At 30.8% G+C, this 14,176-nt stretch overlaps 1 protein-coding gene and 1 pseudogene across 2 annotated transcripts; one reads left to right on the forward strand and one right to left on the reverse strand.

Moving 5' to 3' along the window:
- The first annotated feature begins 1,652 nt into the window (after positions 1-1,652).
- On the forward strand, positions 1,653-5,186 carry LOC145189864 (nascent polypeptide-associated complex subunit alpha-like). Of its 2 annotated transcripts, none has more exons than XM_080066549.2 (7): positions 1,653-1,841; positions 1,930-2,027; positions 2,189-2,514; positions 2,962-2,994; positions 4,252-4,347; positions 4,704-4,826; positions 5,037-5,186. In XM_080066549.2, exons 2-7 carry the CDS (start codon positions 1,931-1,933, stop codon positions 5,049-5,051), a joined length of 690 nt encoding a protein of 229 aa, XP_079922675.2. In that variant the 5' UTR covers positions 1,653-1,841; position 1,930; the 3' UTR covers positions 5,052-5,186. The 2 variants fall into 2 exon arrangements, with proteins under 2 accessions (XP_079922675.2, XP_079922676.2); XM_080066550.2 differs by having other exon boundaries at positions 1,673-1,841; positions 1,912-2,027.
- Positions 5,187-7,999: 2,813 nt separating this feature from the next.
- On the reverse strand, positions 8,000-8,831 carry LOC149886882 (uncharacterized; annotated as a pseudogene).
- Positions 8,832-14,176: the final 5,345 nt, after the last annotated feature.

Raw genomic sequence — 14,176 nt, forward strand, 5'->3', positions numbered from 1 at the left:
ATGTTTAATTATTTTAAAATAATTGAACAATTTCTGTTTAATGAGGCCGGGTGAATAAAAATGAGCAATTGAAAAAAACTGCTGAAATTTTTATTCACGTAAAGCTGACCAATTACTGAGTAAAAGCAATTGCTCATACTTATTCACCCGGCCTATGAAATAAATTTTGGTTAACCAATCATGAGTTTGTTTAAAAATTTTTTAATTTGACTAATGGTCAAATTAAAAAAAAAAAAACAGCAAATTTAAATCATATAACATTACAAATGAATTTTTTGAACCAAACAAAACTCGCGACTTTCAAATTCAGACCAAATATGAATTTTTTGCACAGAGGGGATTTAAATATTTTTGAAACAAAAACTAGTCTACAAGCTGTTGGAAATAAATCCACTGGACGATTATGTCTCATGTACCATTTTTTAAATCTAGTCAGCCAGGTTCAGGTGAATGTTGCGTGCAACCAATTTCTTTTATCTATACAATCACATAACTATATATCTGCTTCTCCACAAAATTGGGAGTAAATGATTGCATGCATGAAGAACAAGCTGGGCATTAATAAAAGACTTTCCCAAACAATATAGCCTGCACGCGCTAATGAAATGATAGACTTGGCGCTGAATTAATTTGAAGTTTTGAAAACATTATCAGCAATTGCAGAGTGTTTTTCAACAAAATTAAAATCAAGTTAACAATCCTTTTCATTTATTCGGAGTGAAAGTGCTTGACAAACTGATTTTGGTTTTGGACTGGAAACTGCTCTACTGCAAACTATGGTATACTAATTTTAGTTGAAATAGCATTGAAATATGTACGGCTTTAAAAATTTTTAGCAAATTGATGATTAATTTTGAAACTCTGCGCGATACTTTTGACTCTTTTGAGAAATTGACAAAACAACTTGTTTTATGCGATTATAGGAAAACTAGAGTGATAAAAAGCGTTAGATTTTCTGATAAAAGTAAAATCAGTGGCACAGATGCAATTTTGTTAATCAGAGAGCAATTCAAAAAACGATATTGTTAATAGTCTTTTACAGGAGATGAAAAGAAGAAACAAAGCTTATTACATATTTTTAGATTTCTTAGCTGAAATTAATTGCATGTTAGGCATGAAATATTTTCGCGAAAAGGCAGGTTATCTCTTGCAACACAATCATCGTGATTTGGGAGTTTGTTTCACGGATAAGATCATCTTTGAATTACTAAAACCGATAAGCATCAAGTTTTTAGAAAAAGTTTGAAAACGAATTTTTTACAAAAATTGTTTGGAATACAGTAATTGTGCAAACCTACTTCGTTTACATGTAAGTTTTTTTAACATATTATAATTTACCCCAGGCTAAAAAATGATAATACGACCCTGAAATTAGGATTTCCACCTCTTGGCTTGGTTGAGATTATTATTTTGCGGATTTTTATTAATATTGTTACTTTTAATTTGATATATCAGTACTTTACCAAATAGGTTGATCGCACAACTTTTTTTGGCAACCTCAGAACAACCAACAGGGAATTCCCTGTATTATTGCATTTAGCGCGTGTTTCAGTGCAAAGTTTGCACTTGATGTTTTTTGAACATAATTTTGCACTTAATTCACTTTTTCCTTCGTTTCAGTTTTCATAGGAATTACATTCATGACATATCCAACACATCGGTTACCGTTAACTATACTGGTTTGGACGGACATGCGCCTGTGATATTCTCAAGCTTAGCACAGCTGCTTTCTTTAGACGCCAAACAAAATGGTTGTTGTCGGTTTATCTGTCCTATAAATATCTTCATCTATCTTATCCATCCTTTAAGGAAGTTTTCTGATAACTCAGTTAAGTTTTAAGGTGGGTTTGACATCCATATGTATATGCATATTTTTTTAAATGCATTTTGCTACCTAATAAATTGTTTTAGGTTTTTCTTTTTTGATAGAATGACCGCTGAGGTTGAAAAGCCGCTCAGCGAGAAAAAATCACCAATGCAAGAAGTTATAAATTCAGTTGAAGATCTGCAAACAAATAAAGTTTCAGGTAGTTAATTAAACCCAATTGAGTCTATGGTAGGTCTCTGATAACATTAAAAGTGATCCTGTTTTATTTAATTAGTTAAAGTATTTTAATAAAGTAATTAATTAAACCCAATTGAGTATATGGTATAGCTCTGATAACATTAAAAGTGATCTTTTTTACAGCTTTACCTTCAGAGTCTTCTGAAGTGACTGCAACATCAGATACTGACAGTGATAGCGATGATGATATTCCAGAATTAGAAGATGCTGATGCTGCTCAACCAACTGATGCATTTTCTGCTGCTCAAGAAGATCCAGTTAGTAAATCTAAACAAAGTCGTAGTGAAAAGAAAGCCAGAAAAGCTATGTCAAGACTTGGACTAAAATGTGTTACAGGTGTAACTCGTGTCACAATAAGAAAATCAAAAAATATACTGTTTGTAATAAATAGGCCTGATGTATATAAAAGTCCTGCTGGAGATACTCATATTATCTTTGGTGAAGCAAAGGTACCTATCTGTTTACTATCAAGTTTACTTTATACAATTCTGTCCAGTGATGAAAAACAGCAATTGAGCTATAATGTTCAAAGTATTATCTTACTATTTATTATAATTTTAATATATATTTATTATTATTTTTTTGTTATTTTGTTGCTCTTTGAACATGCAATGATCACTGATTATGAGATCTGAGGACAGTCTTTTTAAATTTATATTTCACTTAATTTTAAAACATAAAAAATTTTAAGTTTTCTCCACAAAGATTTTAATAATCTATATAGTGATCTTCTGTTATTTTAACTTGAATATATTTATAGAAATTTGCAGTATTTGTAAAGACAATAAATATCTTTTTATTTTCCAATTTATCAAGAATAAAATTTTTTTTCTTAAGCTGTAAATATTTATATTATTTGTTCTAGCCATATTGCTAATCAACTGCCTTAACTTTAGATAGAAGATTTAAGTCAGCAAGCTCAAGTGCAGGTATAGTTTTATTGAATTTTGTAATATTTTTAATAATTTCATTTTGTTTAAAAAAAAGGTAGGAAGCATCGCTTTTTCAAAGCAATAAATCTTTTGATGGAGCCTGTCATTAACCAATTTTTAAGATTAAACCTTATAATTTTAAAATATCTTTAAAAAAATTGTTACATGTAAACTTCATTTTACTCTACCAATTAAAGTATTTTTTACATTTTGCTGTAAAGAATTGTAAGTGTATTTTGTAATTAAAAAACTAATCGTGGATTAGTTTAAACTAGGTTTTTTCCTTGAAACTGTTGGTTCTATTTTTTAATTTTTCCTAATTCTTCTGATGTAAAACTATATTTTTATTTATATTCCCTTAATTTCCTACAAGAAAACAAGAAAAATTACTGATTTTCAGAAATAATTAGAGAGCTCTTTTAATTGTCAATCAAGTTTTTCAAATGACATTAAAATCATTAATCATTAAATTTCATTTTAATATTGAGTTCTTTTCTCAGACTTACCTTATAACACTTTTATAAAATTTCTAATATAAAAAGTTACTGAAACATTGTTACACAGTGGTAAATCTGGTGAATTTGCAATTTTTGTTTTAAATCAGGATTATTCTGTACAAGTTCTGGCCTATTGACTGTTTGTGATTTAATCATTCTTATATTAATTTGTTGTTTAATGTTTTTCTCTACAACATTCTGTTAATTGTCCTTAAGTCAAAACTCAGCATAATATAAATCTTCAAATACCCAAAAGGGTATCTGAAAATTTAATTAAAGCTTCAGACCATGTTGCTGAAGTTTTTCCTTTGTAGACTATTTGAAAAATATTATCAATCTTTATCAAATTTACCTGTAAATTTTGTAAAGTTGCACAACAGTTTTGACTTATTGCATAAGTTTTAATGAAGTTCTTTATGATAATGTTTATCCTTTTATGTTCAATTTTAATTTTGATTGCACCTAATTGGTAGCAAACCAAGTTACAAGCTGGAAAGTAGAATTAAATCTATTTTATGTTATGCTTAAAAATCATTCACTTGATGTCTAAAGTATAAATTGTTAAATAATTTTACTTTTTATGTCTAAAAATGTCAATGCAAATGTGGTTAAGTAAAGATATTTAAAATAGAATATGTAAGAACTTAAATAAGTTTATGCTTTCAAGTAAGTTGATGTAGATTAATTGTAAGTGTAATTAATTTTGTAACAATTATTTAACAAAAAAAATTAAAAATTTTTCTTGTAAATTTTTTAGGCTGCTGAGAAATTTAAAGCACCTGAGCCAGTTAATACGAGTGCAACAGAATCAAAAACAGAGCCTGTTGAAGTCGAAGAATCAGATGATGAAGAGGTGTCCCATGTTTAACAATTAATTTTTTTCTTTTTTTTCTGCATACATTTAATGACACCTTCTTTCTTTGAACCATGCTAGAATAATGTTTTGTTGTTTATCAAACTGGTGGTTTTACTGTCAGCTTGTTAAATAACAATTGTATGATAATGATAGCATTGGTTAATAGCAGAAGGTATAATAATGTATAAAATGACAAGTCTTAAAAGTTGAACTAAAATAGTTCAAAATGCATTTGAATTGTTCATGCCATTATACAACATAAGTCATGTTTTTTTTTTGTGTGTATGTGTCTTATGATTTATCTTCTGTCTACTTACAAATAACCATTGAATAAATTGTTTGAAAAAATTCAGGTTGATGCAACTGGGGTAGAGGAAAAGGATATTGAGCTTGTTTGCCAGCAATCAAATGTATCACGTAAGAAGGCTATAAAAGCTCTAAAAGCCAATGACAATGATATTGTTAATGCAATTATGGTGAGTTTTTTTGTCGTGTCCATATTTGTACCAAAAAGTTCCAAGAGTAAGCATTTGTTTTGTCAAGGCTCACAGGTCTACAAATTTCAGAAATGTGCGCCCAGCTTATGTATGGGAATTGACTGTATTAGTGTTAAGTTTTTTTTTTTGACTTTTGACTTTTTTTTATTATTATTTTAAGCTAAACTATAAATATTACAACTATTTTAGGAGCTGACAATGTAAATATTACCAATTTTATACGTGTCATGACATGGTTCTACTTTTATACCGTCCGTCTTGTGGAAAGAGCTAATAACTCAGTAACTGTTTTTCCTATGCTATGTAACAAATATTCATCAATAGTTTATTGTTACCTGACATGAAGTTTTTACTTATCTGTATTTATATTACAATTTCAACTACCGACATCCCTGAACCCTAATTTTGGGAGAAATCACAGGGTTTAGAATTTTGTGGAATAATTTCCTAATTTCTTAAATGCAAAATCCAGCGTGCAAAGTTTGGAATTTAAACTAATAAGGTAATTGAAACCTGCTTAAATAGCTGTTAGATCCGCAAATGTGTATCGTTTGGGAATAGTTAAGTTTTAGTAAAACAAACTCCACTGATAGTTTCATGATATGAAATTAATTAGCGTAGTGTTAACTTTCCTAGATATCGTTATACGCTGAATTTTGTAGGGGAGAGGGGGGAGCATCGGTATGTTTCAACAAGAAACTGAAAAACAAAAAGAACTTCAGAAAATATCGGAAGTAACTATTTTTTGCTGTTTTTTTAAATGTATTAGCAACTTTTTAATTTATGTTCAGAAACAATGGTTAAGTATAATACTTTTGAACTTTTTAAACAGTTTTTTGTACCATTGTTACAGTAAAGAATTTCAGCAAAAAATGGAAAAATAATGCAGATTTTAAAACCAAAATATTTTATAACAAATAGAAACAGATAATTTATCTAAACAATTAGTATTTAAGCCATTAATTTAAATTGATAGGTGCATAGTGTATGAAAGCATTAGCAAAGCACTTGAGAATAAGAACCACACTGTAGGGTAGGGTATACACTAGGGTTATGACTTTTTGACTTGAGAAAAAAAAATTATTTCCTGTGTCTTAAATCGATGAACTTTAGTTAGAAAACGTTAAACACATGTTCAATTCCTCTCAGTTGTAAAAAAAAAAAAAAAAAAAAGGTTACCCCGCAATCAAAATTACGATTCGTCATTTATTTAAGCTTGTTACTGCTACTACTAATGCGTGTGGATAATTTTAGACGATTTGGTTCTGGAACTGTTTACCTAATTTTATAGTTATTACACAAGTTATTACAGTTGTATATGGTAAGTTGGTCCTTACACTTTGATGGCAAGCACATCAATGGAATCGATTATCAAGCGGTCGTCCTTAAAAATGAAAGAAGAGAAATCAAATTTTAGGGCAGGGGAAAAATTATTGCTCAAGGAATTTCCAAATCCTCGATAAATTACACCTACGGAATTCAATACAGATGATTGTTGCAGATACCATCAGCGTTAAAAAAGAATGGCGTCATTGTAATATTGCAACGAATGTTCATAGAGGAACGCATCAAAAAACCTCAGTTTATTGTTAACACCATGTATTAGAATCCTCCGTTTGGTGATGGATGAAGAACTTGAAAGTAAAACAATCGCCAAACATTGAATATTCACTTGTATCTCAACTGTTGAAGGAGTACAAACAACTGAAAACACAGTTTAATAACGGAAGAGAAATAATTCTCAAAACATCAGGCTGGGGAGATTAAATGAAATTTTTATTTAATCTCACTCGAGTGTTCCGAGATGTCGATTTATATCGTATGGCTGGGCAGACCATTGGTTTACAGACCAGCTGTACAATGAAAACGATTTTAATAACTTAGCTGAAGCATTCAATCCATATAAAAAGGCTTTAAGCTCGCTAAAAAATCAGTGCGCAGAGCGCGCAATCAAAGTAATGGAGGTAATGTATTCATACATAAATAAGGACAAACTGCACCTTCTATTCCTTCTATGCAAAAAGCAAGAGCAAGGTCCACTCTCTGAGTCGTTGTTGGATTGAAAATTTATTGTAAGACATGACTATGACATTCTAAAATCATTTGAATACAGGGGCAGACCATTGGTTTACAGACCAGCTGTACAATGAAAACGATTTTAATAACTTAGCTGAAGCATTCAATCCATATAAAAAGGCTTTAAGCTCGCTAAAAAATCAGTGCGCAGAGCGCGCAATCAAAGTAATGGAGGTAATGTATTCATACATAAATAAAGACAAACTGCACCTTCTATTCCTTCTATGCAAAAAGCAAGAGCAAGGTCCACTCTCTGAGTCGTTGTTGGATTGAAAATTTATTGTATGACATGACTATGACATTCTAAAATCATTTGAATACATAGAAGTACTTATGTCAAAATCGATTTTTCAATGGCGGGGTGAACTTTTTTCAAAAGATATGCAAATAATAGTTCATTTTATGCTTTTTAGGTAAAAGTTCATCAAACTACAATACAGGAGCATGGGGTTGAAAAAAAAGTCATAACCCTAGTATGTTCCCATGATCCTAAAAATCAATTCGGCCAAAATACTGAATATGTTTTCACTTCAACCTCTAAAGTAGCAGTAAATGAAAGCAAACATTACATTTTGTTATAATTTAAAGATCATTTACTGACCAAGGTATTTAAAATAAATTAAAAATAAAAATTAATAACACTCAATTTGGATCAAGGGTGCATACCAATATGCTCCCTTGATCCTACATATATGCACGCTTGATCCTATTTTTGTATACTTGATCCGAATCCAAATTTATACCGTGAATGTGTAAAAATTGCAACAAAAAAAAAAAAAAAATCAATGTGACAAAAATGTTTTTTGTTTACTGAGGCTAAACGTTTACTCAGTTGTTAATGTACGAATTAATTCTTTACAATATCCTTGAGTAGATCTTCAAGACAATTCATTAAAATGCTGTGATTCTAATATATTATGTCACTGTTATAGCTGTTCAAAATGTTATCGTTTTTTCTTTTTTAATTTTCGACATCAAGGTTTTTTTTTTCTTGTCATGAAGATTTTTTTTGGCATAAAGCTTCCTGATTTTTTGTCTTTTTAGACTGAGATTTTTTTTCATTTCCTGAAGTCTGTTTAGAACATGAGTGTCTGTGAGTATTAGGGTGCGCTGACGTTAATGACTTTTAGTAGACTTTCTTGATCCATCCTTTGGAAATGGCTTAATTTTTTCTAGACTTGCTTGATGAGATATGTTAATATTAACACTGGACAGTTGACTCCCAGGGTCAGTTATTGTTAAAAACTGAATAGGCAATAAACTAGAAGGTGAATCTGATGGCAGACTTGACATTGAATGATTAAAGGATGGGACATAAACAATAGCAGAACCTGAATTAACATCTAGAAATGGATTAGCAGTGACTGGTTAGCAGTGACTGGACGGTCTGTCAAAGATAAAGTCAAAAACTCATTATCAGAAAGTATGTTAGGATTAATGGGTTCAATTCCTGCCTCAGAAAATCCTGCAGAAATGTTAGATGGAGTAAAGACTTGTGCATAACCTTTACTTGCAACTGCAGCTATATCATATATGGTCATTGATCTTGGATTAGATACAACCCAATTATCACAGGCTGCATTGTAATAACGTTTCAGTGGCCCATATATTGACCGATCCAATAGTTGCAGCTTGTGACTACAATGTGGTGGAAAGGACAACATTGTTATATGTATATTTTTTTTTTGCTAAATCTAAACACGAAATTGAAACATGGCTCTCGTGGTTGTCAAGAAGTAAAACCACTGGATTAGCAAGTGAACATTTTACATTTTAAAAAAATGTTTCACTTTCACTTTCATTCACATTTTGAATAAAATGTTTCATCCATTCTAAAAATGTTGCAACATTCATCCAGCCGGAAGGATTTGCAACTCCAACACATTTAGGCGGACCACCATTTACCATGCTTCCTTTGAAATAAACTCTTGGAAAAATAAAAAACGGAGGGGTTGAGTTTCTTATTGCATTAACTACACAACAAACTCTTACCAACATCCCTCTTTCTGCTGAAGTTATCCTTCCAACTTGCTTGTCTCGTTTACCAGCAAAGACCTTTATTATTAAGATCTTCTTTACAAACACAAACAAACACAAACAAAGATTTTATACATACACACAAACTATATACAGTATGCGACAAAAGTGTTTACATGTTTTTGAAAAATATTCTTTTTTAAAATAAATGATTGAAATACATGTTTATATATCAATATATATATACCAAAATAAAGGTAATTCATTGTAGTTTCATGTTTTGAGCCTGAATTTAAATGAATGAGAAGTGTTTATAGCAAATTATTTATTGAAACAAAATGTCAGATGTAAACAGTTTTGTCGCGATTTATGCTATTATTAATTTTAATGCGAAATTAATACTTTGTGGCTATATTTTTAATTTGTTTAAATAAAACATATCTCAATTAGTAATAAACGGTTTATTTAAACTTAAAATTCGTAATGTAAACAACAGAAAAATTATAATTGAAAGAATTAAGAAAGTGTCGAAAGAAATTGAAAATTTAGCTGTTCAGAAGCTTAAATCAGGATTGTCTCTTCGTGAGACAGGACGAGAACTTAATATATCTTATTGTTTAGTCTATAAAATTAGGAAGCGAAACGATATAGAGGAGAAATGCAACAAAAATGGACGCAAGAAAATTTTCACTACTCGAGATCAGAGAACAATTTCTAGATTAATCATGACAAATAAAGCAAAATCAGCACACGATGTAAAGAAACAATTAAATAATGCTCAAGGTACAGTGGTAAGTACTCGAACAGTGCAGAGAGAACTCAAGAGAATTGGATTCAAGGCAAAAAAGAAGATCAAGAAACCACTACTAACACCGAAACATCGTAAACAACGATTGGAATTTGCAAAGAAGTATGAAAACTGGACTTTTGCTGAGTGGAGTAAGGTGATTTGGACAGACGAAAGCAAGATTAATTTGATTGGCTCTGATGGCATTCGATATGTATGGAAAAAAGCTGGAGAAGGAATTTCTGATCGTGACTTTATTCCAACAGTAAAATATGGCAGCGGAAAGTTGTTGTTTTGGGGATGTTTCTCTTCGTCTGGTGTTGGTAAAATCGTAAAAATTGATGGAATAATGGACGCGAAACATTATATTGACATTTTAAACAATGGCTATTTGCCTAGTTTACGAGGATGGCGAAAGCACATTCGTTCGACAAGGCAAAAATTACATTAGAATTCCTAAATTCGAAGAAATTTAAGATTCTAGAGTGGCCTGCGCAAAGTCCCGATCTTAACCCGATCGAGAATCTTTGGTCTATTGTGAAGAATCGAGTTTATAATTATGAAATAAGAGCAGCCAGTCGACAAGAATTATGGGAACGAGTTGAGTATGTTTGGAGTTCGATAACTGTTGAAGAATGCAAGAAGTTGATTGGTAGCATGCCTGCGAGAATTGCAGCAGTCATTAGAAGTCGTGGAGGCTACACAAAGTATTAATTTCGCATTAAAATTAATAATAGCATAAATCGCGACAAAACTGTTTACATCTGACATTTTGTTTCAATAAATAATTTGCTATAAACACTTCTCATTCATTTAAATTCAGGCTCAAAACATGAAACTACAATGAATTACCTTTATTTTGGTATATATATATATTGATATATAAACATGTATTTCAATCATTTATTTTAAAAAAGAATATTTTTCAAAAACATGTAAACGCTTTTGTCGCATACTGTATATATATATATACAGTGGTTTTCATAAATTTAGACGCACTCATTTTTTTTTACATATATGTAAGAAAATGTTTAAAATAAAAATAAAATAAAAGTGCTACCGCTATGTTTGATATATAAATTAGTAGAGGAAGAGAAACTCTATTATAGAGTACCTTAATTTTTTTTACAGGATGTTTATTACTCATTCTATACCAATTGACACAAAAAAGCTAATTGATAAGCTTGATTTTATTTTATTCATAAATTTAGACGCACAATCAAAAAAGTCTTATATCTTGTTAATTGATAGTTAATTAGTAGTTTTTTTCTCCCATATTTCTCATTTATAGGCCTAAATTATTTGATTTTGTCAAAAAACCTAACATAAATATGACTTACCTGGAATTAGTTAATCATTATTTAAAAAATAAATAAATGTTAAGTTAGTTTTGCACTAAAAAGACGTGAAAAATGGGCAAAAGACGTATCACTCAAGGTGAAAGATGGCAAATTATTGCTCACATCAAAAAAGAAACCAAAAGTAATAGAGAAATCGCCAGGTTAATTGGAGTTTCTGAGAAATGCGTTCGGACAACGAAGCAAAACTTTCAAAACGAGGCCAGGTAGACCTTTATCAACCACCAGAAAGGACGATATGCCCTTTTTAGAGCTGTCAGACCTAATCCAAGAATTAGTTACAAAGAATTGACCACAGAATTCAATCCAACGCGATATACATCTATTGCTTAAAGCACAGTCCGCCGAATACTTATCAAATACAAGATTGGAGTCTACTCTGCTTTGAAGAAACCACTCCTGCGTCCATATGATAAACAAAGGAGAAGTACTGGAAAACAGCATAATTCCATCAATTGACGTGCTTATGCTCAATGATAAACCATGGAAACTTCAACAAGATGGCTCTACTGCACATACTGCATACTATACAAAGGAGTGGTTCAACGATAATAATATCAAGACAATACCGTGGCCTCCATACTTACCTGATTTGAACCCGATTGAAAACATTTGGGCTTGGGTTGACCGTGAATTGGCAAACGTTCGAAATTCCACACTTGGCCAGTTGAAGGACGTCCTTAAGGAGACCTGGTATAGGGTCCCAGAAGCGATGTGCAAAAATCTTGTTGAGTCTATGCCTAGAAGAGTTCTTAGTTGTATTAAAGCAAAAGGCGGATACACAAAATATTGATTGGTTCATAAATTATGCCTCCTAGTGAATAGTGCGTCTAAATTTATGAATAATTTTTTTTGTCTTATTTTTTTAATACCATGCAATTGTACCTAATTATTACTTAGTATTTGTATTTTTTTGTAAATTTTTTTACAAAAAAATACAAATAAATAGAAAAAAAACTAAACCGAAATCTTTTTTCGTTATTGTTTTATCGTTAAAAAACTAAAAATTTCTATTCTCAAATATGAGTGCGTCTAAATTTATGAAAACCACTGTATATGTAGGCCAACCTGGGGTAAGAAGGGATACTTAAGCAAAACAGTCAGATTGGGACACGAAGACACCTATATATTTCCCCTTATTTTACTGATCATGAAGCCATATGTATATCCTGTATGATTCCGTAGTAAACATAGTAATATATCATCCACCATGATGGCTAGCTTCAATATGGCAAAGGTCCTGAAAATCCCATATTTCCCCAGGTATAGGAGTAAGATGGGATACCCATCCCATCTTACCCCAATCACCAGGGCACGATGGAATGACACAGAAATCCCATGAATAAAAATGATGCTAAATTACATTAAATTAATAAAAGTAAAAAAAATTTAAACGAGTGCCAAATTTAATCTCTATTGGCATATAAAAGTATGCTACGTATGGGCATATTGCTATAACCTATTGCCCAGAAGGCAGAAAGTATTTATTTGTTTAGCATATGCAAAAGAAAAAAGCACAGAAAGTGAATTTCAGAAAGTGGTAAACTATGTAAATATGTAGTGCATGGGGCAAGATGGGATACACTTATACCATCTTGCCCCAACTGGTGTGATGATAAGTTAGCAATGTTTTCAGTAACAAATGCCGTGTAAGCTCGATTAATTTATCACAAATTCATTCATATAAGTCAGCATTAAAGTAACGAGTTGCAGGTTCAGCGAAAACTTACTTCTTCATATTTCATATAATTTTATCAGTTTCATCGCATTTTACATCAAACATCTAAAAATTAAACTTTTTCTAATATTTTTTCAATGCGTTTAAAACTTTCATTCTCGTTGTAGTCAAAACATCACGTGATCAAAATTTCACAGTCTGGTACCTTGCCTTTTCCAAAACATGGAGCTGATGCAGCGCAAATTCATAATCCCGTCTTGCCCCAGTATCCCGTCTTACCCCGGGTTCCCCTATATATATATATATATATATATATATATATATATATATATATATATATATATATATATATATATATATATATATATATATATATATATATATATATATATATATATATATATATATATATATATATATATGTATATATATATGTATATATATATGTATATATGAATACAAAATATTTTAAAAACAAAAATAAAAACAACATAGCATAAAAATCTTTATTCTAAAGAAATTTTTAAATTAAATATGACATAATGTACAGAAATTTTCATGTTACTCTATTGTTTTTACATTTTATTATTTTCTTTTCGAGAACGTATAATAAAAGATTACAAGAAAGGAGTCAAACAAAAGGAAATCGCAACAAAATACTCAATTAACAAGTCAATTGTATGTCTAGAAATTAAACGATTTAATAAAAGTAGTCCTTTAGAAACAGAACATAACGGCGGAAGACCACTCAAAACATGTCGTTTCACCGATCGAAAAATTATTCGTCATGTTAAAAAAAAATCCTTTTGACAGCGCTAATTATACTGTTAAAAAACTGAAACTTTCCGTGTCTCAAAATACAGTTTGTAGACGGTTACAACTTTCAGGACTTTTGAGCTTTAGAGCAGCAAAAAAACCTTTCATTTCTCAGAAGAATAGAAAAGCAAGAATTGAGTTTGCAAATTCTCATAGAGACTGGACTATAAATGATTGGAATAGAGTACTCTGGAGCGATGAATCAAAGTACAATTTGAAAGGTCCTGATGGAAATTTAAAGGTACGTAGACCTAAAGGTAAACACTTAGATCCTAAATACACAAGAAAAACAATCAAGCATGGTGGTGGAAAAAATGCGATGGTTTGGGGTTGTTTTTCTGGTTTTAGTGGAGTTGGACCTATTTACCAAATAAATGGCATTATGGATCAGTATGTTTATCGTGATATTCTTAAGGAAAAAGTGGTTCCTCATACTGATAATAATATGCCTCTTTTATGGACATTTCAACAAGACAACGACCCCAAACGCACCTCTAAACTCGTTGAAGAATGGTTTGAAACAAACCAAACTAAAGTAATGAAATGGCCAGCTCAATCACCTGACTTCAACCCGATTGAAAATTTATGGTACCAAGTTGAACTCTCCCTAAAACACAAAGGACCCTTCAAAAACACC

Source organism: Hydra viridissima, unplaced genomic scaffold (genome assembly GCF_058129835.1).
Source record: "Hydra viridissima isolate aposymbiotic clone 2 unplaced genomic scaffold, HvirCarnegie_v1 scaffold_6, whole genome shotgun sequence".
Classification (NCBI taxonomy): domain Eukaryota; kingdom Metazoa; phylum Cnidaria; class Hydrozoa; order Anthoathecata; family Hydridae; genus Hydra; species Hydra viridissima.

Coding starts and splice junctions, on each gene's coding strand:
- LOC145189864 (XM_080066549.2), top strand. CDS start 1,931: ATGACCGCTGAGGTTGAAAAGCCGCTCAGCGAGAAAAAATCACCAATG. Junction 2,515..2,961: donor TTATCTTTGGTGAAGCAAAG/GTACCTATCTGT, acceptor CCTTAACTTTAG/ATAGAAGATTTAAGTCAGCA. Junction 4,348..4,703: donor AAGAATCAGATGATGAAGAG/GTGTCCCATGTT, acceptor GAAAAAATTCAG/GTTGATGCAACTGGGGTAGA.